The sequence below is a fragment of the Cavia porcellus genome, unplaced genomic scaffold (assembly GCF_034190915.1).
Source record: "Cavia porcellus strain 051 isolate PalLab524CR breed Dunkin Hartley unplaced genomic scaffold, mCavPor4.1 scaffold_9, whole genome shotgun sequence".
In the NCBI taxonomy this organism is placed as follows: Eukaryota; Metazoa; Chordata; class Mammalia; order Rodentia; family Caviidae; genus Cavia; species Cavia porcellus.
Genome location: NW_026947492.1, coordinates 62,981,947 through 63,006,608, shown reverse-complemented (window position 1 = coordinate 63,006,608; position 24,662 = coordinate 62,981,947). Strand labels below are relative to the sequence as shown.

General features: G+C 46.1%; 3 protein-coding genes across 10 annotated transcripts; 1 reads left to right on the top strand and 2 right to left on the bottom strand.

Annotated features, from left to right (window-relative positions):
* Positions 1-347: 347 nt before the first annotated feature.
* On the bottom strand, positions 348-6,943 carry Lamtor1 (late endosomal/lysosomal adaptor, MAPK and MTOR activator 1). Its single transcript, XM_003463375.5, has 5 exons — positions 6,741-6,943; positions 2,190-2,335; positions 1,867-1,944; positions 1,304-1,430; positions 348-972 (listed from the first exon to the last, which is right to left on the bottom strand). Exons 1-5 carry the CDS (start codon positions 6,780-6,782, stop codon positions 880-882), a joined length of 486 nt encoding a protein of 161 aa, XP_003463423.1. The 5' UTR covers positions 6,783-6,943; the 3' UTR covers positions 348-879.
* LOC134477706 (transmembrane O-methyltransferase homolog) lies at positions 2,335-12,741 on the top strand. The gene is made up of 4 exons (XM_063256582.1): positions 2,335-6,547; positions 10,294-10,568; positions 11,638-11,834; positions 12,232-12,741. Exons 1-4 carry the CDS (start codon positions 6,384-6,386, stop codon positions 12,550-12,552), a joined length of 957 nt encoding a protein of 318 aa, XP_063112652.1. The 5' UTR covers positions 2,335-6,383; the 3' UTR covers positions 12,553-12,741.
* On the bottom strand, positions 10,105-16,566 carry LOC100726252 (anaphase-promoting complex subunit 15). 8 transcript variants are annotated; one of them, XM_013145360.3, is made up of 5 exons: positions 16,017-16,180; positions 14,805-14,929; positions 14,195-14,254; positions 13,646-13,783; positions 10,105-11,654 (listed from the first exon to the last, which is right to left on the bottom strand). In XM_013145360.3, exons 1-5 carry the CDS (start codon positions 16,054-16,056, stop codon positions 11,646-11,648), a joined length of 372 nt encoding a protein of 123 aa, XP_013000814.1. In that variant the 5' UTR covers positions 16,057-16,180; the 3' UTR covers positions 10,105-11,645. The 8 variants fall into 8 exon arrangements, with proteins under 8 accessions (XP_013000814.1, XP_005000798.1, XP_013000813.1 ...); XM_005000741.4 differs by lacking the exons at positions 10,105-11,654; positions 16,017-16,180 and adding exons at positions 13,157-13,510; positions 16,400-16,566 and having other exon boundaries at positions 14,805-14,934; XM_013145359.3 differs by lacking the exons at positions 10,105-11,654; positions 16,017-16,180 and adding exons at positions 13,157-13,510; positions 16,400-16,454.
* Positions 16,567-24,662: the final 8,096 nt, after the last annotated feature.

The window sequence follows — 24,662 nt, the reverse complement described above, 5'->3', positions numbered from 1 at the left end:
AATACAGAGTAAGTTCAAAACCAGTTTGAATTACACAGTAAGACCCTGTCTCAAAAAACCAAGTGTTCTAGGCAGAGCCTTATCTTTGCCAAACACCCAAGACCCTTGGTAATTTCTCTGAGCCTGAAGCAGGGTCCTCAATAGCACAGGTGCCTGATTCAAAACTGCTCAGCCTTGATGATTTTCTTACCCAGCCTTAGCACCTGGAATCCTAAACCCTTATCTCGTGGATTCCTCTTTATTGCCCCTTGAAGATGCTCCCTTCCCTGATCTCACTGCCCACAGGCCTGAGTAGCCAGAAGTAGTGTAATGGTGGGCAGGAGGACAGAGGGGCTGGAACCAGCACACAAATGAATACACTTCCTTTATCGAGGGTGACAAACAAAAACAAAAAGAAAAAAGACCAAACATGTAAAAACCCAGGGTGCTAGAAATACAAACTCCATTAAGATTCACACTCATCCAGACCCTGGTCACAAACTCTAGTGAGGTGCATGTGAGCACCAAGTCAGGGAGGGGGGACTGAAGTAAATAATCTGAAGCCAAGAGAAAGGGTGGGAAGGGGATCCCTAGGTCCCCTGTTGTTCATTCCCACAGTGGTATCTCTAGCTTCCCAATGACTGGGACACTTACCAGGCCCTGTCCTCTTGGCCCTCACCCCACCCCACCCCAGCCAGGTCTCTGAAGGCCAGTCCCAAAGGTTCTACCCCACTTGCTGTCCCCACTTGCTCGGGCTTCTACCCTCGCTCTTCTTCACATTCTTCTCCGTGATTAGTAGCAGGTTAGGGTACTGTATAAGCCGAAGTGAGGCTGGGGACCAGGGGAGGTGTGGTGGAGACGAGCTGAAGAGAGGAGAAGGGCTGTCCAGGACCCCTCTCTTCATGGGATCCCAAACTGTACAACCAGCTCCTCTTTTGCATCCACACGGATCTGAGAAAGTGCACTGTAGGCATAAGCAGCTATCCTGGAGACCTGAGGCAGAGGGGCCAGGGAAGAAAGAGACATGTAAGACGGGACCCAGCTCCAGGGGGCGGGGGAGGGGTGGTACTGAATGAGAGGAGAGAATGATGGAGAACAAAGCCAGAGAGAAAGGCAAGGATGCAAAAGGCAGGAGGAAAGAACAAGCAGGAGAGAAATAATAGAGGTTGAGAGTAAAGGAGCGGGGGAGGCTATAAAAAGTCAGACAGCAGAGGTGGGAATGAGCTGGGCCCACAGGCTACCCCGCTTCCTAATCCACTTTCCCACCTCCTCTGAGGCAGGGCAGTATGGGAGGGGTGGAGCAGATAAGCCAGGGGAGGCTCACCTGCTGCAAGTCAGAGAAGGGGATGGGCTCGCTGGCCAGCACTTGGTGGGGCTGGCTGGTGAGAGATGGTAGCGGTGGCAACTTCTTCCAATGGGTCAGGCTGCTGCTCAGCACAGCCAAGCGGGTACTGGCCAAGAGGGAGGTGATGGGGGAAGGGCAGTCAGGCTCTCGCCTACCCTACCCTGCCCTGCCCTGCCCTGCCCTGCCCTGCCCAGCCCAAGCAAGCCTCCCTCAGGCCAGAGGAGCAGGATCAGGGATCTCAGCTCATTACAGACTCACTCTGAGTATACCTCCCTTGGCCTCAGCACTCTCAAAGAGTACTTAGGGCAAAGAGAGCTAACAGAGGGAGGGTCTGAGGATTTAGCTCAGTGGCCTAAGCACCTGCCTGAGGCGTGAGGTGAGTTTGAACCCCAGTACCAAAAAAACAAAGCAAAAAACCCCACACACGAACATCTACAGAAGCACCAAAGTGGTTTGTAGTCAGTCTCCTGGGGTGCGGCCCAGGCTCCAAAGCTGGAAGGGCCGGCGGGAAGGGGAGGGGCCCGAGGTGGAGTGGAGCTCACCTATACTGCCTCGCCCGGTCCATGTACTCATGCTGCTCCATGCCCTGGGAGTCTGCAGCAGACACATCGATGATGTTGCTTTAGGGAGAGGAGACAGAGAAGACATGACAGGTGTTTCAGAGAAGAACAAACTGGACTCAGTGTGGAGTGCCAATTCCCAGGCTATATGACACCAATGTCCCTGCGTGCCCAGTGGGGCAGGGCCCAGAGATACCCTGCCCTGTGACCTTGTCCCATCCCCCATGCTGAGTCTGGCTGCCTCTCTCCCAGCCTTTCATTTGGACAGGGGAGCTCTGCCTCCAGCTTGGTCCGGTGCCACTCACCTGGCTGTCTTGGCAAGGATGGAGGAGAGCAGGGCCTGCTCATCTGTGCGAGCGGAAGGCAGGCTGTGGTAGTTGGGCTCAGCTCCATTGAGGGCTTTGGTGGGGGGGCTACTAGGGTCTAGCAGCAGCTTCCGCTCCTCTCGATCCTATAAGAGGCCATCGGAGAGAAGTCAGCCCCTTAGCCCAATAATTTTCTGGAGTTTTCCCCTCAGCTCAACTCTGACCTTTAAACACCAAGAATACTTTTATAAGGAATATTCAAAGTACCAAAGTTACAGAATACCAAATAACACTTGATTCTTGCCCTTTTGAGTGCAGTGTAATTTTTGATCTGGGGGGCTGGGGATTTAGCTCAGCGGCATAAGCGCCTGCCTTGCAAGCAGGCAGTCGTGAGTTTGATTCCTGGTACCGATAAAAACGAAAAAGACAAAAAAAAAAAAAAATTTTTTTTTTGATCTGGGATGAACCAAAAATCTTACGAGGGCCAGGCATGATGACACACATCTGTAATCCCAGCACTTGGGAAGCAGAGCAGGAGGATCAAGGCCAGCCTAGGCTACACAGCAAGACCCTGTCTCAAAAAAGGGGGGGGGTCTTAAAAGGCCTGAAACAATAAGACAGAGAAACAAATCAGATATTCACCTGCAGCCCTGGAGAACAGTCCCGCACTCACTGAAAAAAAAGATGTCAAGAGGTCGGAAGACAGAGGAGGTGGGAAAATACTAAAACAGTAGGGTCTAAAGGGGGGATCCCTGCAAGTCAAGTCCAAGAGTGAGCCAGCTGTGGTGTTACACAACTGTAATGCCAACAAAAGGGTAGGAGCCCTAAGTGGCCTCCCTGCGACTCTAGGACAAGGTCCTCCCCAGCAAGGCTGAGGTGAGTTTGAACCCCAGTACCAAAAAAACAAAGCAAAAAAAACCCACACACGAACATCTATAGAAGCACCAAAGTGGTTTGTAGTCAGTCTCCTGGGTGCTATCAAGATACAGAATCCAGACAAGGTCCAAAGCAGGCCCAACTCACCGGCCAACCCTCTGGTTATCCCAGGACAGAAACAGCACCCAGCCTTGGTCACACCTAAAAGTGTTCCCCTCTGTAGGACAGTTCCCTTCTCTCAGGTGTTCACCCTCCTGTCCAGTGCTCTTTATGTGACTTCCAGACCCAAAGAAAGTGTACCTTCTTTATCCTGACCAACGCTAAACAGGAACATTGTTCCCTCCCCACCCAGACCACCATGCCTCTCTCACTGGCCCAAGAGGCCTCCTTACTTCTCAGGAGCACTGTTACTACCAGTCTGCACCGATGATCACCCCCTACCCAAGAAGTGGCTCGGGACCAAACCACGTCTCCCCAGTCCTGTACAACTGTATTTCTCCCTGTCCTATTTCAGGCCCTTACTCTGCTTTCTGTATCTGCCTCTGCCTTGAGCCCATTTGCTGTAACTCACTGCTGGCTTTGTGTCAGCTTTAAAGTGGATAAGCAGACTTGCTGGGTGTCTATCCAAGCCATAAAGAGCTCATGACAAAGCCAAGGACAGGGTGGGGGTAGGGAGACCCTGGCTAATGCTGACTCACCAACCCACTGTGCAAAATCCTGAACCCCCAGACTCCTCCTCGGAGCTCCCTTCTAACCCTGTCTCAATCCGTGTCAGAATTCTTGCTACTGCAGCCAGCTCCTCTTACTGAGGGCCACTTCCTCCTGCTTCATCTGCCCCACCCTGGGCAGACCCAGCCTTTTCATCTTACTCTTCCTTCTCAAGCCTGGATTGCCCAAGTGTCCTCAGACCATTTGATCCAGTACCCAAAGCATGCAAAAAACAACTTGTAGGCTTCTGCCCTGTCACCTCTAAACTCCTACATACTCCATATGACCACCTCCCTTCTTTGGTATTAATAAAAGGCTAGAAAGACAAAAGGTTTGCCAAAGATGAACCCATCTCTAAGGAAAGCTGGGTCCATAATGAGGCTGCAATTAAGACCTTCCTGCAGCATCACTTTTTTTTTTTTTTTTTAATTTGAGACAAGATTAACCTCCAGAGCGCTGGGCTTACAGGTATGCTTGTGCCACCACCACACCGAGACTTCCAGGCTCACTTCTGACAGATCTTAATGCAAGAATATGGAAGTTTCTTCCCTCACAGGATTTCAAGAACAAGATTACTTTCCTAACTCCTAGAAGAGATCATGCTGTTCCCTTTGGAGTATACAAATAACATCACTCTACACCCAAAAGATGAGTGGAGCATGGGGTAGGTCTGTCACACCAAGGTTTGTCTTTGAGTCAATATAACCCAAGAGTCAAGGTTTCACTATTTACCTTATCAAGACCCATATGTAAACCACCCATGACTGGCTGGCCACTTGGTCTGTAGGCATGGACAGCCAAAATAGCTTGGCCCAATGCATAAAAATATAGCCTGATATCAAAACACCTCAGCAAGGCATTTGTCAGCATTGCAAAATCTTAGTCTCAACTTTTTTTTCACCTTTCTTTGTCTGAAACAGGGTCTCACTATGTAACCCACGCTGGACTTCACAGCAGTCCTGCCTCAGCTTCCCCCAAGTGCTGGTATTACAGGCTTGTATCACCACACCTGGCTTCTCACTTTCTTGCCCTCCAATAGTACTAGGGATTTCAGGAATTCATGAGAATACCAGGTAAGCACTGTACCATTAAGTTGCATCCCCAGCCCTTTATTTTTTTGTTTGACTTTTTTCACTAGGATCTTGCTACGTAGATCAGGCTGACCTTGAGCTCACTATGCAGCCCAGGTTATCCTCATGCTCATGGTAACCCTCCTTGCTTCAAAACCCTTGTAAGAACTGTACTGTGGGGGCTGGGGATTTAGCTCAGTGGCATAAAGCACCTGCTTTGTAAGCAGGCAGTCCTGAGTTTGATCCCTGGTACCGATAAAAAGGAAAAAGACAAAAAAAAAAAAAAAAAAAAAAAAAAAAAAAAAGAACTGTACTGTGCTAGGCATGGTGGCATGTCTGTAACCCCAGCACCTAGGCTGAAGCAGGAGGATCACTCTGAGTTTGTGGTTAATCTAGGCTACACAAGTAAATTCAAGGCCAGCCTTAACTACATAGCAAGACCTTATCTCAAAAAACAAATAAAAATTACATGTTTACATTTGTTTTTATTATTATAATAAAAGGCAGTGATGACAGTGGAATAGTGAATGGCTATGGCCTTTAAAGAATGAGTCCTCAAATCACTCATCACTGGATCAAGCACCTTCTCTGGGGGTTACAAAACAGAAATGAGAGCCCATCAAAGGGAGGGTGGAGATCAGGAGAGAAGCAAACCCAGCTCTCTTCCAATTGGAAACAGCCATCCTTCTTCCTAAGAGGATGTCCCTTTGTATTCCCTGTAAGAGTCCACATTATGCTTTAAGGGACAATTTCGACTGGGCCATAGCTTTCCCAGTAAGTAAAAAATACTGTTATCTCCATCTTCTCCAACAGTCTAGGATGACATTAGTGACACTGGCTATGAGGGATGCCTGACACAGGCATAGGAAATAAGTGCCAATTAGGTGTTTGGAGCATTTAGGATCAAGATCCCCCAATAGACTGCTGATACTATCTGATGAAACCATTCTCCTGCCTCTGAGCCTATTATGTGTTGAAAGGAAGAACTGAGGTTTAGGGGGAAAAAAAAAGTGTCCGGCACCTTCAGTTATCCATGTAAGGTATCCCCTTCAAGTGGTCAGCAGGCATAGAAAGTATAGAAAGTGAGAATGCATCAAGGGGAAAGGAGTATTTAAATACTGTACCGGTCCCAACCTAAGCTTTTCTCCAAAGGGTACAGTCTTTAGTCACAATCTCAAGACAAACACCGCTCTAGCTAAAGGAACCTTCAAATACCAGGAAGAATCTGCACGGAGGCAACCCAGTTCAGAACCAAATAAACTCCCCAATCCCTGTCCCCTCAAGTCAGTCAAAGCTAATCCACAGTACTGCTTCCCAAACAACTTCCCACATGTCTCTATGTCCTCATTGTAACTATTAAAATTCTTGATTGGCTAACTCAAATGTCACCAACTTCGGAGCTTTCTCTGACCCCAGACTAGCAGTGCCATTATTTCTCCAACTCCGGGCCAGAGAAGACACGCAAATTCCTGATTCATTCCAGGACAATCTAACTCAGGGGATCAGCTTAACCATCTCTACAGTGGATTCGAAAAGCTCAATGCAACAAGCACAGAGAAGGCACAGTGAACATGGGAAGGAAGTGCTTCCCAGAGACCTAGGAAGGACTCTTGAAGCTTGTGAAGATTTGAAGACAGGGGTTGGTGGAAGAGGAAGGAACGAGTCAGACAGGAGGCGACCTGCACGTCTCCTGATGGGGACTAGGTGAGGACCTGGGACTTTAACAGGGGTAGGAGCGCAGCTTGGCGTCCCCTCTGTAATCTGTCCTCTACAGGCCTCCGTACTCGGTGAGCCCTGCACTCCGGCTCCCACTCCTCTGTAGGTTTTTTTTTGGGGGGGGGGCCCACGTCCCAGGGCCTAAGCCCTCACTCCCAAGCCCCGCCTGCCGCGGCCGCACCTGGTCCGAGTCTTCGTTTTCGCTGCTGTAGCAGCACCCCATTGCTGGGGTAGGGCCGGGCACTCAGGCCGCGCCGAGGAGGGACGGCGTCCGTCAGGAGCCCTTCCGGTCACATGACCCGCGGCTGCCTCCCGCGAGCTACTATCCGTTCCCCTCCCCCTTGACTGCCCGGTCCCAGAGTCGCAGCCAAACCCCGGCTTCCGGCCCCGCCCCCAACCCCGTGACCACCACCAACCATTGGGAAGACGCGCTCTATGTGCCAGGACAAAAATCACGTGATGCCAGGACCGGGAGGGGCGCGTCACATGACTATCAGCTTCCCCTCCTGTAAATTTAAATCCTCTAAACCTTTGGATATAGTTATGCTGTGTGATCACATGGCCCTTAGGCTGTCTTTCTGGGCGAGTGAGCAAACTCATGCCAACTGCTGTCATGATATACTCTTCCAAATGCCACATGAGGGGCGACTGGGATCCAGGCCCAAGACGCCTGGAACTTACGGTTTAGGGAACACACAAGCCTCAGAAGATAGGTACCCAATCTGGGCGGGGAAAGGGGGAGTTTATATCTTCACTAGCGGAAGTGAAGACCACCTTGTTCACCTGTCTCCTTCAGGCGTTTCTCTTCAATTCCGCCTTTTGATGGCAGCCATAGTAATCTTACATAAAGCTTTGTTGGGGGGTGTGGGGCTCAGAGACGGGCTATTTAGCCCAGGTTACCCTTGAAATGAAAATCGTCCTGCTGGGGATTTAGCTCAGCGGCATAAACGCTTGCCTGGCAAGTGTGAGGTCTGAGTTGAATCCCTGGTATAAAAGAGAAAAAAATGAAGATCGTCCTACCTCTGCCTCCAAAGTGATAGAATTATAGTCCTTAACCTTCATGCGGGGCTAAGTTCTTTTTTTTTTTTTTTTTTTTTTCCTCGTCTTTTTCCTTTTTATCGGTAAAAGGGACCGAACTCACAACTGCCTGCTTGCAAGGAGCTTATGCCGCTGAGCTAAATCCCCAGCCTCCCAGTTCACTCTTTTAAAACCTCTCCTAAATAGGGGCGGTGGTAAATGCCTGTAATTCCAGCACTTCGGAGGCTGAGGCAGGATTGCCGCGAGTGGTTAGCTTCGGCTCAATAGTGGGTGAAAGGCCAGTCTAAACTAACACAACTTTGTCTCAAAAGATTAAAAAATCTCCTGTCTTCCCTTGGGCAAAGGATACAGGACCAAGTTTGAACTCTAGATTATGCACTGATAACCTGCCTCCCACTTCATGTCACAATGCGGAGGGTGGGGGAGTGTGCTTGTAGAAAAAACTTGCAATTTCTTCTTTTTGGTTTTTGTTTTGTTTTTTGCATTACTACATATGGAACCCAGGGTCTCAAGTGTGGTACACAAACATTCTACCATTGAGCTATATTCCTTCACAACCTTTTTGTGAGACAGGGTCTCCTAAGTTGCCTAGAATGATCCCAAAATTGCTTCCTCCTCCCTTAGCCTTCCTGGTGGTTGAGAGGCCTACCATATGCCACCCAGCAATACTTCGTTTCTTGGTTGATCTGTACTTTGCACCTGGGACCTAGCATACTATCTCCCCACCAGGGCTGCCTGCTTTCTACAAGGTTGCTTAATGATACCCATCTGATTATCTTCTCTGACTCCATTCTCTGAGCACCTTCAGGTTCCTGTGCCTTCTCTTTATACCGTATGAATTCATTAGGTCAATGATTGTTTACTGCTTACCCCAGTGTTCTCTCTGGATACACTCAGAAAATTCAAAATTTCTTGTACTCAGATATCAAACAATCTAGTGATCATAGCATATTGTGATCTTTTGTTCTTAGCTCTTAACCAAACTGACAGTTTCTGGAGGTCTGGGGCAGATTTTGACTCTTCTCTGTGACCCAAGCCCTAATACTTGCTTACAGAAAACTTGAATTTCAAGTTGAATAATGTTCAGTTTCCCCCTCACCTTGGCTCACAGCATGTTTCATCTGCTGATTCATGAGACTGGGGGAGAAATCACCAGACCTAGTACCATTTACCACCTGCCCCCCAAATCAAGACCCTGGAGTTCTCTTAAAGTTTTTGAAGACTCCTAAAGTATAGCAGGCAGCTCTAGTAACTTGAACTGCAAGTTTCAGGTAGCAACAGCTGCCTCACCATCAATAATTGACAGCAGGTCCTGCTTCCCGTCTCAGGATTATCCCCCCAAGGACTCCCCTTTCGGTTGGGTACTAGTCTTCCTAAGCAGGAGCGTCTATCCCAGGTAAGGCGGGCCTTGTGGGTTCCCATGCCATCAATGCACCGATTCACATCCATTCATGCATTCTACTTTAATCCTCCCCCATCCCCACCAGAGGCTCTGGAAGTCCTGCCAGGACAGATCTGGAGGGGAGGGATGGTCCAGCACTGGGAGAGGAGAGCGCAACCATCCTTCACAGGAGAAAAGGGCTAAGAGGAAAGTGTGTGGTGTTTTTATATGCACGTGTAAAGAAATTGCTGACAGCACAGGGAAAGAGGGAGAAAAAAAGAGGGGAGAAAGAAAGGAAGAAAGAATCAAGGACTTCTTCCACCGTCAGTGAAGAGCAGAGTCCTGGGGTGGGAAAAAAAGACATTTCACCTTTACACTTGATGGAGTATTTCAATTACCTTTTGCAGTGACAATGTAGTTTTTGTTTTTTGTATGGGGAATCAAACTCAGGACCTTGCACTTACCAGGCAGGTGCTTGTGCCACTGAACTATATCCCAGCCCACAATGCAGCATTTTCTGAACAAAGAAGCCTTTTTCGGCTACACAGTATTAGGTGAGGAGACCAAGCAGCTAAGGGGTCTGGTGGGGGTGAGGATACTGTAAAATGAACTGAGAGAGGTCTTGAAGGAGGGGTGACATCAGGACTGACAAGAAATAGGTGTGAGGAGCAATGTGGAGATGGAGAAGTTGGCACTAGAAAGAGGTAGTTTGGGTTGAGCTAAACATGGACAGTATAGTTTTTGTTTTGTTTGTCTTTTTGAGACAATATTTCACTATGCAGTTCAGGCTGACCTTGAATTTACAGCAACTCTCTGACCTCATCCTCCCAAGTGTTAGGATTACAAGCATGTACCACCACACCCAGACTAGAATCTTTGATAATACACAGGCATTAAAAAAAAAAAAAAAAAAAAAAGAAGGCTTGGAATAATACCAACCTGTATTTAGCTCCAGCTTCCTGTGCTTCATCTTTATCCACTGTCAACTGATTTGGTTTTTGTTGTTGGTTTTGTTTGTTGAGACGGAGTCTCACTATGTGGTTCAGACTGGCCTCAAACTTACCGTGATCCTTCTGCCTCGATCTTTCATGTTAGGACTACAGACATGCATCACAATGACCAGCAATTAGCTTTTTAAATCAATGAATGTTTACTATCTGCTGTGTCCAGTTCTGCAATGTGACTGGACAAAAGTCACAGCATTTCTCAGCCATAGCCTGTAAAATATGAGCATAACAAATGCTACTGGTAATGGCTGCACACACAAAGGGAAATTTGTGGGTGTGGGTTTCTCTCCTACCTCCTTCCACCCCAGAGCCCAGATAGGGATCATGTCCCCTGCAATCGCGCTTGCATTCCTGCCGCTAGTGGTAACACTGCTAGTTCGATACCGGCACTACTTCCGACTGCTCGTGCGCACAGTCTTGCTGAGGAGCCTCCGAGATTGCTTGTCAGGGTTACGGATTGAGGAGAGAGCCTTCAGCTATGTGCTCACCCATGCCCTGCCTGGAGATCCTGGTCACATCCTCACCACTCTGGACCACTGGAGCAGCCATTGCGAGTACCTGAGCCACATGGGGCCTGTCAAAGGTCAGTATTCCAGGAAGTACCCCCAAAAGGGTGAGGAAAGATCGGGGACCATTTATTATCTTACTGGGTGAATTGGGCAGGCTCCTATTCTTCTACAGATTCTGTATCTTTTTTCATTTGGAAATGGACTTTGACTGAGTCATTTATTCATCTGGTAAATATTTATTGCCATCTATTTTGTACCAGATAACGTGCTTGGTGTGGAAGAGGTAGAGGCAATAGAGATGAACCAATCAAATGCTAGCTTCAAACCATAATACACAGGGAGAAACTATAACACAGCTTTGTAATTATCTGTGCCCAAGTCTTTCTTCCCTACCATAAACGTTTCTGCATCAAATTCAGGACAATACTACCTGTATTTATCTCAGCCTCAGCTTAAACTCATTAATTGGGCCAGAGATATAGCTCAGCAGTACGAGCTCCTCTCCTGGCAAGTGCAAAGTCCTGAGTTTCATTTTCAGAACCAAAAAATTTTAAAAAAGCATCAATTCCAAGATCAGAAATATATTCAATGAACAATAAAAAGGTGTGATGTGTGAAACTAGGAGCCTCTCAGAAGCCTGGAAAATGCAGTGGTTGTTTCTACTAGGCACTTCCAGAGGAAGCAACACTTGAATTGAGTCTAGAAGGCCTGGTTTCAAGTTGGCCAGGTGGCTGGGGATGGGAATGGGGAAAGGCAAAGTCAGTCACATGTACAGATGTGGCATGGAGGAATGAGGCATCATGGTTGATTCTGGGAACAGCTGTTTGGGATAGCTGTGGTTTCCAGTTACAGGTGAGAGGAGCTGGGAGCTGGAAAGCGAGGATAGGATCAGTCTAATAAGGTCTTGAATGCCAGGGTGAGGATCCCAGTTCAACCCTAATGGCCTATAAAATCATAGGAGCCAGAGATTGACAAATTTGTCAGGTGAATAGACGAGGGGGCAGGAGGGTCAATGGGGCAACTGGGGAAGAAATGAAACTCCAGTTTGTTGGGAGCTACAAGGAGACACGGATATGCAGCTTCTTCATAAGGGGCCCTGCAGCCACTTCCTGTGTCTTCTACAATAGCCGTCTTGCACCGTAGGTCAGATCCTAATGCGGCTGGTGGAAGAGAAGGCCCCTGTTTGTGTGCTGGAGCTGGGCACCTACTGTGGATATTCTACGCTGCTCATTGCCCGAGTCCTGTCCCCTGGGAGTCACCTTCTCACTGTGGAGCGGGACCCACGTACTGCAGCAGTGGCTGAGAAACTCATCCGCCTGGCTGGCTTTGATGAGCGCACGGTCAGCTTCCCAATTTCCCTAACTCTGATCTCTTCTCTGGCACTCCCTGCCTTGCCCTAGACCTCTTAGCAACTGTGATTCTGTAAGGTGTGTGAGCTTCTTTCTGTCCCAGACCATCAGTATATACTTTCCACTGGATGACAAAAGCAGCTAAGAAGTCCCCAGAGTTCAGCAACTCTGAGTTCAAGACTTAGTCTGTCTCTGGTTAGCCGAGTGACCTTGACAAAGCCCATAGTCTTTGAATTTCAGCTTCTTCATGGGCTTTAATGGAAATTACAACATGATGTAACTTCTTGGTTTCTGAGGCCACAGGAAATGGGGACTCAGGGCAGGTCCTGGTAGGGCCTGGAGTGGGAAAAGAATCCCTCCACTCTCACAGCTCTGTCTTCCCCCACAGGTTGAGCTCATTGTTGGCAGTTCAGAGGAGGTGATTCCACGCCTGCGAGCCCAGCATCAGCAGAGTCGGTTAGACCTAGTGCTCCTGGCACACCGGCCCCGCTATTACTTGCGGGACCTGCAGCTACTGGAAGCCCATGCTCTGCTGCCAGCTGGTGCCACTGTGTTGGCTGACCATGTGCTCTTCCCTGGTGCACCCCGCTTCCTGCAGTATGCCAAGAGCTGTGGCCGATACCGCTGCCGCCTACACCACACTGGCCTTCTAGACTTTCCTGCCATCAAGGATGGTATAGCCCAGCTCACCTATGCTGGACCTGGCTGAGGTCCAGGACCAGGAATATTTACTTCTTCACTCCCATTTCCCCCCACCCAATGAAGGAACTTGGAACATCCCCTTCCCTCCCTATTTGGGGCCCAATACATGCAGGGCCTAGGGCTAGGAGGCTGTCTTCCCAACTCTGCCCCTTTTCAGACCCCACACTGACCTAAAGAAGTGTCAAATTTTATCCAATTGCTTGGTTGCACTGATGCCCCGCCTTGTAGAGAAAGCCACAGCCTGAGAGCAGGAGGCCTGAGCTCCCAGGTCAGCTGTCACTGGTTTGCTGGAGTCCTACCCTGCACTGAGATTTAATCTACATTAAGATAGCTAGCTAGAAGATTCCTGAGGCCTCCCAGCTCTGCTTCAGGAAGCCTCCCCTTACCAGCCTTGACATCTTGGGCAGGATTAGAGGAGATACAAGATAACAAGCAGCCCTGCAAGATTGGCTGGGGGCAAGCAGGTGCACAGAAGCCTGGGCCCAGGTTCTCTGACACTGGTCTACATGGCCAATTAGGTTTCCTTCATATCCCTCGAACGCTCGCTTCTCCCCCTAAGCCCCAAAGATGATGTTGGACTCCTCTAGGTCCCACCAAATAGGGAATAGACATAGGGGGGAAATCAGTCCTGTATCTTTATTAACAAGGGTTAGAAAGATACCAGACCTGGCAACCAAGGGGTGAGGTACCAGCCAGGAAAGAGAGATGGGCTCAGGTCTGGGGATTCAAGGGCAGACTGATGGTCTAGGAGGGGTCAAGATCAGGTCCTGGCAACAGACGAGGATGTACCCAAGGATGAGCTTTCAGGTACTGAGACCATCAGCTAGTTGTGTGAACTGAGAAGTTGGGGCTGGGGATGCAGAGTAGGTTGGGCTGGCCTGGAATTGCCACCCTGCCTTGTCTACCTAGATCATCCACTGGTCCTGATCCTGTTCGTTGCCTTCCATGTCCACCTGGAAAGGAGGCTGAGTGTAGGTGGGGTGGGGTTTTAGCCCCAGATCCTGCCCTTGGAGAATCCAGAGTTTCTGTACCCATTGGCCATCAATGAGTTCAGGTTAGGGGCCCAGGAAAAGAAACCCTCCCTCACACCCTATGCCTACCTCATTGACCTCTCCATCATCAGGTGATTCATTATAGTCATTCATCTCATCCATGTCCTGCATGTCTTCATCATCTTCTGAGTCCTCTTCACTATCCTCATCATCATCTTCATCCTCCTCTTCCTCATCATCATAGTGCTGGTAAGGCAGGGGAGAGCCTGAGGCCCTACTGGGCTCCCTGAACCAGTTCTAGAGTTGCCCCACTTGGAGCTCCCCTCTCCCTGCCCCAACTGAATCTAGCAGGCTAGTGCATGTTCAGTAAGATAATAGTAGTAGGCCCATTACCACCCACTGTGGTTCCCTTTTCTAGCCTCTACCCAGACCAAGAACCACTACTGCTGTGGCTCAGAGACAGGGCATTAAGAATTACGGGGGAGGGGGGGATTTAGCTCAGCGGCATAAGCGCCTGCCTTGCAAGCAGGCAGTCGTGAGTTCGATCCCCGGTACCGATAAAAAGGAAAAAGACAAAAAAAAAAAAAAAAAAGAATTACAGGAGGGCTTTGGTCTACCATGGGCCTCACATATGCTCCACCTGCTGCAGAAACTTACCTCTGAGGCTGGCTTGCCAATAGGTACCAGGTTGTTGTCTTTTTCTGCGATGCTTTGGAGCTGTGGGCAAAGTGAGGTTGGGAGGGCCCAAGAAAGACAGATCAGGGGTATGGAACTGGCCCACTCTGACCCTAAGAAGATCCCTAAGTGTTGGCAGAGAAGCTTCCTCCCAGTTCTCAGGAAGACTCAGTTCCTTTCTCTCCTGTCATCTTATAAATTTGATCCAACTTCTTAAACTCTCTGGACCTTCATTTCTTTGTATAGTCATGGTAAAGGTGAAGTGACAGCCTAAAACGTGGCATCTACTAGATCCAAAGTATAATAAATAGTTAAAATGATCAAATCCTGTACTTTAGGGAAAAGAGTTTAGGTTAAGTGAGGGGAACTGAGCCCTAAATGTTGCCCAGAAGTGCCATGGGCCTCCAGCCAATGAGAGCACCATTTGTTCTCACCATTTGAAGACAAGTGCCTTCACCCCTGGCTCCCAGCCTGACTCTTCCCAGCTCAGGGCAAAGAGCTCTTCCAGGGTAGGTTTCCAGAGTGAGATCCGTGGCAGGTAAGGAGTGGGGGATGGGGGTGGGCAGTTGAGGCGATCTAGGTTCTCACTCACCCAGGCCTGGTGCTGCTGCTCCTGCTGCTGAAGCTCTGTCTCCTCCACACAAGGTCGATCCAGGTTAAACCACAGTGTCTCAGTCACACGGGGGAGGAGTGAGGGGAACAAGGTGGACATGGCTTCTGGACTGAGAAAAAAGTGTGAGGTAAACATGTTTTCCTTTGGATTTCAATTGGTTGTAACTTGAATTAGGGACAGGGCATAGTAGAAGGTAGCAGGGAAACAACTCTTCCCTCTGGGAGTCACACAGATCTGAGTTTGAGTCCTTGGCTCTACCACTTACTAGCTGTCTGTGGCTAAGTCACTTAATCTCTCTGGGTCTCAGTTTCCTCAGCTGTAAAATGAAGACAATGACAATTATACCACCCTCAAAGTTATTCTGATAATTAATGTTTAAGTAAAGCTATGGCTTGTTAGTGAAAGGAGAAGAATGGGAGCCAACTATAGAGATGGAATCCAAAATACAGACTGGCATTACAAAACTAAAGGCACTACCTTGTGTGCTGTGGTGGTGAACGCCTGTAATCTCAGGAACCTGGAGGCTGACACAGGACTTCAAGTTCAAGATCAGCCTGGGCTACACGGTGAGTTCAAACCTAGCCTGAATTACGCAGTGAAACGGTCTCAAAACTACAGGCAGCAGGGCTCTACTAAAATTATCTCTACTTCACCCCCAATCCTAAATCTTAATTTTTGCCCCTTTTCTGATGGTCCATGTAATACCCACCCAGTGTGAAAAATTTGGAACACTAACCACCTCTCTAGTGGGCCACAGTCAAATTGCAAGCAAATTAGTAGGACTTTCTAGAAGTCATGAATACATGGTTACATAACGAGGTGAAAGATTGAAAGACTGGGCTAATATGTACGAGAAAAGTAAATCAGCTGAAAAGGCTGACCAGGAAGATCCCAAGGAATCTAAATTAAAACACCTCAGCTCACAGAAAGACTGAGACCCAGTAACAAGCTGACTGGCTTTTAGGTCATTCATTGAGCCAGGGCTTAGAGCTTGCGCAGGGAAAGGATCCAGGCCCAGCACTGGACGACAGCAGAAAAAAAGAATCTAGGTGGAAGCCAGTGTTTCCCTAACTTATTTGACTAACTTAGGACCGGCCGCTTGCCACTCTGTGGACCCAAACTTCCCAGTCCTAGTCCCAAACATGAGTCCACCCTCACGTCCCACAAACACTGACAACCCAGAGATCTTGCCTCGGAAAACCCAACCCATCGTCGCAAAGCCACCGCCCATTCTTTGCTTATTATAATAATGGCCGCACAGTTGACCAACAGAAGGAAGGCAGGGGTGGGCCTCGGCAGGAGTTTGTCCTTATAGGGTTGATAATAGCGAAAGGAGCGGGGCCTGGGTAGAGCCAATTAACTGAAAGAAAAGCCAAGGTGACAGGAAGTGACACCAATGAATGACGGGTCTGGGGTTGATGGGGTGGGGCTTAACCGCAATGAAGCGACCAATGAGGAGCAGCTCTTTAAGGGTGAAGGGGTTTACACATTGAGTTCCAAGAGAGTGAGACTTCTCTGGGGGAAAGAAGGAAAAAGGAGCAAAAAAGAACCACAGCCTCGCTTCTGATACTTACCGGGCCGGGAACGGCAGCCGGCAGCGACCCGGAAGCGCTTCTTCTTGCTTCAGCGGAAGGGCCCACCAAACGCATGCGTGCTTCGGCTCCTTTTGTTTCCCGCTTTCCGGTCCCTCCGCCCCGCGCTTACAAACCGGAAGTGACGTTAACCTTCTTTAGTCGCATACTAGTTTCGGAAAGACATTTGTTTAATCTGCGTATTGGCCCTTCCTTGAGCCCCAGCCAATCCTAGTCTCTGGCAGGCCGCGGTTACTGCTGCTTCATGTAATCGCACTCCTCCATCCCTCCTCAGTGTTTGCGCTGTAATCCCTTTTTAAAAATGGCTACTAGCGTACGGTGTAGTTACAGGCTCTTTTTCTTTGTTGCTTCCCAGGAAAATCTGCTTTTGCCGCATAATTTCTGAGTAATTTTACGTTCCTCCTGTCACCTCTCAGACTTTTTTCCGTATTACCATACCTATTCCTTTATGTCTTAAACAAAAACATGTGATAACTATATTTCAGGCTTTGCTAGCAGCTGGTGATAATTTAATGAACATGGGCACTGGCCCAAAGACTCAGTTCACAGAGAAAGCCACTCCCTGCAGCCCTCGAGTGGAATCTGGTTTGCCTCCAGCTGCCCTCCTGCCATCCGGGCCTCCCCTTTCCATACTGAGAATTGAACACAATGCCTTCTTACTGAGCTACATCCCCAGGCCCTTTTTTATTTTGACATAGGGTCTCACTAAGTTGCTAGGTTGCCCAGGCTGGGCACCTGTTAGGGGTCCTCTCACTCAGCCTGGATGGTCCACGTGTGTCACCACACCAGGCAACTCACTGATCTTGTAAGGTTGCCTGCCCCATTCTGACACCGGAGACTTAAGTACAGGTTTGAGGGACTAGTAAATCTCAGACAGCAGAATACTTCAGGGGAACTCAATTATCTTCTTCAGGATTAGACCAAACTAATCCCATAGAGTTAAGTCTGGTCACCTCTCCCCCTCTTTTATTGATTCCTAGGTTTGTTTTGGGTTGTGTTTTGTTTTTTGAGACAGGGTCTCCCTATGTAGTTCAGGTTGCCCTTGAACTCGTTATGTAATCCAGGTTGGCCTCAGACTCACAGCTATCTTCCTGCCTCAGCTTTCCTAGTGGTGGAATTACAGGGGTGCACCACCACACCCCTGTAAAATTTTTTTTTTTTTTTTTTTTTTTGTCGTCTTTTTTCCTTTTCATTGGTACCGGGGATCGAACTCACCACTGCCTGCTTGCAAGGCAGGCACTTTTGCCACTGAGCTAAATCCCCAGCCCAGCCCTGTAATTTTTTTGTACCAGGGATCAAACTCACGCCCTTCAATTCTTGACCCAGTCTTCCCTTCAGAAATTCTCATGCTTTCTGGTAAAAAAAAAGTTTTCAGGCCCAACTTTTATTAAACTCCATCACCTACCAGCCTCTTTCAGGACCAGCAGTCATCCATGCTGGTCCAGCTGACCAGATGTGAACATTCTGGCAAGTGCTTTTATTCTACATTTAATCTCTTCTTTAGCCAGCATCTTTTTTTTCCCCATGTTTCTTTTTTAAAGAATAAAATGTCATAATTAGATAATAAGAGAACAACAGTAGTTATTACATCTCCAAAGTACATCTCCAAAGTATTGACTCGGAGTACAAAACAAACAAGATTCTTACAAAAAAGAAACATAATACAAATCTTTCAATGAACTGAGGTAAACTGGTAGTATAAATTAAACCAACTAACATGTATATTGAAGTATTTTTAAAACAATGGAATTTGTAATGTGGGGAAGTATTTGAACTTTTCTTGATTTCCTATTTCTCTGTCTTCTACTTTGGTCTTTGTTTCTCATATAAGAGAAACCATGCAGTATTTTAGCTTGTGTGTCTGACTTACTTCACTTAACATTATGTTCTCAAGTTGCATCCAGTTATCTATGAATGCCTCAAGTTTTAGTTTGAATTCTTACGCTCTCTCTCTCTCTTTTTTTTTTTAATTGGTACTGGGGATCAAACTAACAACTGCATGCTTGCAAGACAGGCACTTATGCTGCTGAGCTAAATCCCCAGCCCTCTCAAGTTTTATTTTATCATTTTTTTTGTACCAGGGGTAGAACTCACAACCTTGTGCTTGCCAGGCAGGTGCTTATGCTGTCCAGCTAAACCCCCAGCTTATTTTTTGTCTTGAGACAGAGTCTTGCTGTGTAGTTCACACTGACCTTGAACTCACTATGTAAAATAAATTGGCCTTGAATTTGTGATGATCCTTGAGCCTCAGCTTCCCAAGTGCTGGGATTACAAGTGTGTACCACTATACTCAGCTCAAATTTATCTTTCTTTATGGCAGTGTAGTATTCCCTTGTGTATTAATATTACATTTGTCTTACCCATTTATCTGTTGATGGACATATATGCTGTTTCCAAGGTCTGTTATAAATTGTGCTGATTTAAACATGGGTATGCATGTATTTCTGTAATATGATGATTTTAATTCTTCTGGGATGATAGCTAGAAGTCAGATAGCTGGATCAAATGGAATTTCTAGTTTTAGTTTTCTGAGAAATCTCTACACTGATTTCCTTAGTGGTTGTACTAGTTCCCACTAATAATGTAGTAGGGAATGTAGTTCTTTTTCCCTATATCATTGCCAACATTTGTTATTATTTTTTTTTGTCTTTTTCTTTTTTTTATCAGTACCGGGGATCGAACTCACAACTACACACTTGCAAGGTAGGCGCTTGTGCCGCTGAGCTAAATCCCCAGCCCCACCAGCATTTGTTATTATTAGCTTTTTTATGATAGCCATTCTTTTAAGATTAAGATGGTATCTCAGTATAGTTTTATTTGCATTTCTCTGAAGGCCAGCAATGATGAGCATTTTTTTTGTGTATTTATTAACCAACTGCCATTGTTTTGAGAAGTGTCTATTCATTTCAGTTGCCCATTCTTTTGATTAAGTTTTTGACTTGGGAAAGGTCTATTTTTTTGAGTTCTTTATATGTTAGTTCAGTGTCCAAGGAATAGCTGGCAAATTTTTTCTCATTCTATAACTTGTCTATTCACTCTGTTTCTCCTGCTGTGTGCAGAACCTTTTTAATTTGATATAATCCCATTTGTTTCAGTATTATTTCATTTGCCACTAGAGTTCTGTTCAGAAAGTTCTTGCCTACACCTATGTCTCCAAGGGTTGTACCTATTTTGGCTGGGCATGGTGGCACATGCCTGTAATCCCAGCACTTGGGAGGCTGAGACAGGAGGATCACCACAAGTTCCAGGCCAGCATGGGCTACACTGCAAGACCCTTCTCAAAAACGGGGAGGATGGACATGGGGATATGGCTCAGTGGCATAAGGGCCTGCCTGGCAAATAAAAGGTCTTGAGTTGGATTGCTGGTACCAAAAAAAAAGGGTTGGGGGTGGGTGGGAATCAAATGTTGGTAGTGTCTACCCTTTTCATCCATTCATTCACCAAATACCTATTGATGTATCTATATATCTAGAACCATCACAGTACTATGTCATGGATATATAATGACTGAACAAAACAGACCCAAAAAAGTACTCCTCATCATATAGCTTCCATTCTAATGAACGAGATAAACAATGAGATGCAGCCCAGCAGGATGGTGCATACTTATAATTCCAACTATTTAGGCAAGAGGCCAGTTTTAAAGTGCAAAGCTAGTCTGAGCTTGTCTCAAAAATTTTTACAAAGGGCTAGGAATGTAGTTCAGTGGTACTGATACACAGGAAAGAAACTCCCAACCTACTAAATGTCTGGCATGAGCTTGTGTTCTCTAAAATCAAAGACTTGGGGGTGAGGATTTAGCTCAGCAGCATAAGTGCCTGCCTTGCAAGTCATGAGTTCAATTCCCAGTACTGACAATAAATAAATAAATAAATAAATAAAATCAAAGAATGAATTTTAGGAACAACAGAGGTTAAGAGCAGAATATATAGAGAACAAGAAAGTGTCTGTATGAGAGAGAGACAAAAGGGGTCCCAAGTGGGTTGCCAAGGACCCTGCCTTTTCTAGAAAAAAAAATTTTTTCGAACCTAGAATCAAACTTGGGACCTCACATTTGCCAAGCAAGTACTTGTGAAGCTGAGCTATATCCCCAGCCCATTCTAGGAATTTTTATAGAGCAAAACCACAAGATGACATGGGTGTAAAGCAGGGGAAAAATGGGAACCCGCAAGGCAAGTGGACATAAGGTAGGACAGAACTTTGGTCAACCAATAAGATTGCAAGTGTAATTACTCAGGTAAAATCAGGATCAGATGGGGAAGCAAGTCAAGGAGCAAGCAGGCATGAATATAGAACAGGGCATTTGGCTATAGAAGGTTGGGTTAGGGAGTCTTGGCTTCCTCAGGACAACAGAGACCTATTAAGAATACCATCCTTGGGCTGGAGATTTAGCTCAGGGGCAAGCGCTAGGTCATAAATTCAATCCCTGGTATCAAGAAAAAAGAATACCATTCTTAAGCACTGGGGATTTAGCAAAGTGGTTTAAGCCCTTGCTTGGTAAACACAAGGTCATGAGTTCAATCTCTGATACCACTCCCCCCCTGAAAAAATACCCTCCTTAAAATGAGGGTGTATTTAGTTTGTCTTTTGTCTTGAGGTCAGGCCCACAGCAGAAGGTGACTGTCTCCTCCAAGGCTACAAGATATCTGGTCTTCTGCACTGGCTCCTTTGAGGGCCTAGCTCTGTGACTGCCTATATATATATATATATATATATATATATATATATATATAATTTCTTTTTTTATAATTTTATTTTGAAAGTAGTACAAAGCAATAGCACAAGACAGCACAAAGCCAGTTGAGACAATGCAGTGAAATTGGTACAGAATTTCACAGTAGGATATTGGGATGGTAGTAATAGGTACTAAGGTATATCTCGTTAACTTCACAATAGTTGTCCAGTCAATTAGGTATAGCAAAATCAGACCAAAAACAGAACATTATAAAACCAATTGAGAGTATTGAATAGAGCAAAAGAAACGTAACAAAACAAAACAGTAAAAACAACCTTTGCCTTCAAACAGAAGATAGAAGGAAATCCCCCATGTTAGCTATACTGCCTATGGTCATCCTCCCATAGATGCTGAGACATCTATGGGGGTGGAAAGAAGGGTTTTTGATTCTCAGCCCACGTGCACGGGAGCCAATGGTTCTCCTGGTTCTCACCAGGGCACTTACTGAGAGGGCAGGCAAATAAGCTGCCTGAGTCCCACCATGGCCCCTCTCCAATACGTCTATCTAACTCAGTTGTCTGTAACAGTACAGTGCTTGCCTAGAATGTAAAAGGTCCTGAGTTCAATCCCCAGTACACAGCACACATGCACACATAAGAAAAAAAATATTTTTAAGGTTTCAGTATATACTGAAGAGAGCTAGGAATAAAATGTTGGCAGGGAGTTGTTTAAATAGGGGAATCCAGGGGCTGGGGATTTAGCTCAGCAGCATAAGTGCCTGCCTTGCAAGAGCTCAGTGGTGATCCCCAGTACCAAAAATAAATAAAAAATTAAAAAGTAAGTAAGTAAATAAAAAAAATAAGGGACTCCAGAGAAGTCACTGGAAGGGGTAACTTTTGAGTAAAAGTCTGAAGAAAGGAGAGAGAGAGCAAAAGAGAGGAAAACCTCTACTGATACTTGGGAACAAAGATTTCAGGAAGCAAGCACAGCAATCACAAATGGCCTAGAATACCTGGAGCATAATGGAGGACAGTAGATAAAACAGAGAGGTCATAGTGTTTCAGGCAGCTGAGCTAGTTAGAAATATTTTAGGCAGTCAGACAGGGCTACGTCCTCGAAGAAGCCGGCACAGAAGACCAAATGTCTCGTGACCTTAGAGGAGACACACAAATGCAACCATACACTAAGTATGAACATTAGGGATTAGATATGAATTACCTTGAGAAACCTGGAGCCACCATCCCAAACTCCTACAGAAGAGTCATTACTCCATAAGAATGCTTGCTTATTACATGACTTGCTTCCCCATGTGTCCCTAAGTTAACCAATTCTACCTGAATAATTAATCTGATTGGTTGATCATAGTTCTGTTCCATCTCCTGCCTGGCTACCTTGGGAGAACCTAGTTTTCCCCACTTTAGATCTGCCTCACCTCATGGTTTTATTCTATAAAAGTTCCTGGAAAAGACAGAGTCTTTGGCAACCCACTCAGGACCCCTTCTGTCTCTCTCAAACAGAAGTTTTCTTTCTCTCAATAAATATATTCTGCTCTTAACCGCCATTGTTCCTAGAATTCATTCTTGGACTTTAGAGAACATGAACTCATACTCATATTGTAGGCTGGAAATTTCATCCCCCTATATCAATAGTAAAGACTTGGCCTTTTACATTGTGCTGGGGAGACGATGATGCATTTAGAGCAGAGGATCCACATAGTCTGATACACAATTTGACAGAGCTACTCTGTCCTGTGAAGAACAGACCATGGGCATAGCGGGGAATAACCAGCAGAGGCAGGAGACAGTTAAGAGCCTGCTATAATAATGCAGAAGTAGTAAATGGACTGAGACAGCAGTAGTTGGATTGACTGATTCACTGATTTACTGCTAGGTATTAAGCCAAGGGTGCTTTACTGTGGAGCTACATCCTCAGAATTTTTTTCCCTGAGTGTCAAAGTCTAAAAATGTTGGCCAAGCTGACCTCAAATTTGTGATTCACCAACCTCAGCCTCCCCAGTGCCTGAAATTATAGTTGTGTGCCATTGCACCTAGTAAATTTTGAATACGTTTAAAAGATAGAGATAGCAAAATTTACCAGTAGCTTGGATATAGAGTAATCAGAGAAAGAAAAGATTTTTGGCCTGAATAGCTTTCCCAGTTTTTTGAGATAGGAAAGACAGGGGGAGGTGCATTCTGAGAGGTAGAACTGTCTGGAGCTCTGTTTGAGGATCTGTTTAATTTGAGATGTCCATTAGAGGAGAGATATAGACGGACCATAAAGTCATATGAATCGGCAGGTCAGAAGAAGGATCTAGGTTGGATATGTCAATTTGGGAGTCATCAGCATAGATAGTGTTTAAAGTCTTGGGACCGGGTGAGATCATCAAAGAAGTGAATGTAAGTGGAAAACAATTTCTTTTAATATTAAAGAATTTTTAAGGCTGGGCATGGTGGTGCATATTTGTAATTCCAGCACTTGGGAGGCTGAGGCAGGACAATTGCCAACAGTTTGTGGCCAGCCTGGGCTACAGGGCTACATAGTGAGTTCAAGGCAAGTCTGAACTACTAGTGAGCCCCTATCTCAAAAAAAAAAAAAAAAAAAGGGTAGGTAAACTAGGAGAAGCAGAAAATCTAGTAAAGAGAAAGTCAAGTTGGGTAGTATCCTGTAAGCTAAGAAAAGAAAAGGTGTCCAACACCTTTGAAAAAAAGTGGATGCACTTTGAGAAAATAATGTTAAGTGAGATAAAACAGAAATAAACACAAGCATGGTTTCTCTTACATGACCAACCCAAAGTATTTTTTTTCCAACCTAAAGTATTACTAATTTAAAAAGCAAAATAAAATTAAAGATAGAAACCAAGAGACAGGGGCTGGGGATTTAGCTCAGCAGCATAAGCACCTGCCTTGCAAGCGCGTGGTTGTGAGTTCAATCCCTGGTACTGGTAAAAAAAAAAAAAAAAAAAAAAAAAAAAAAGAAAGAAACCAGGAGACATATCTTTTGCAAATTGGAGGGAGACCAAGGAATGCAGTGAGGGGAAGGAAAATAACATGTGTTATGTACCTGAAACAACACCCCACAATTAATGTAATTCTTGTATATTCATTGCTCAATTCATTAGCACATCCTACTAATGTACTAATAAAATTACTAATTCTTTTTAAAGAAAAGGTTGTCAGGAAGAAGGAAGTGGTCTATAGATCAGCTCTGTATAAAATCATGCTTCTTTTTTTTTGTCCTTTTGAGACAGCATTCGTTATGGCTGGCCTTGAGCTCACCTTGTAGCTCAGGCTGGTCTTGAACTTGCAATGATCCTCCTGCCTCAGCCAGTGGATTATAGGCATGTATCACCATGCCTGGCCAAAATTTCCTTTTGTGTCCCCAGGTGGGCCTGAGCCAGTGAGGGCGGACACATAGTGGCTTCTGTGGATGACTCAGTTACTCCTATGGTAAGGTATATCTCCAGAGATCTTTTGCCAGCTGCTTTTTCTCACAGGAACCCCACTGTAAGGAGCCTTTACCCCTTTGCCCTCTTGATAGTTCTGCCTGCTGGAAATGCTCCAAAAACTTAAC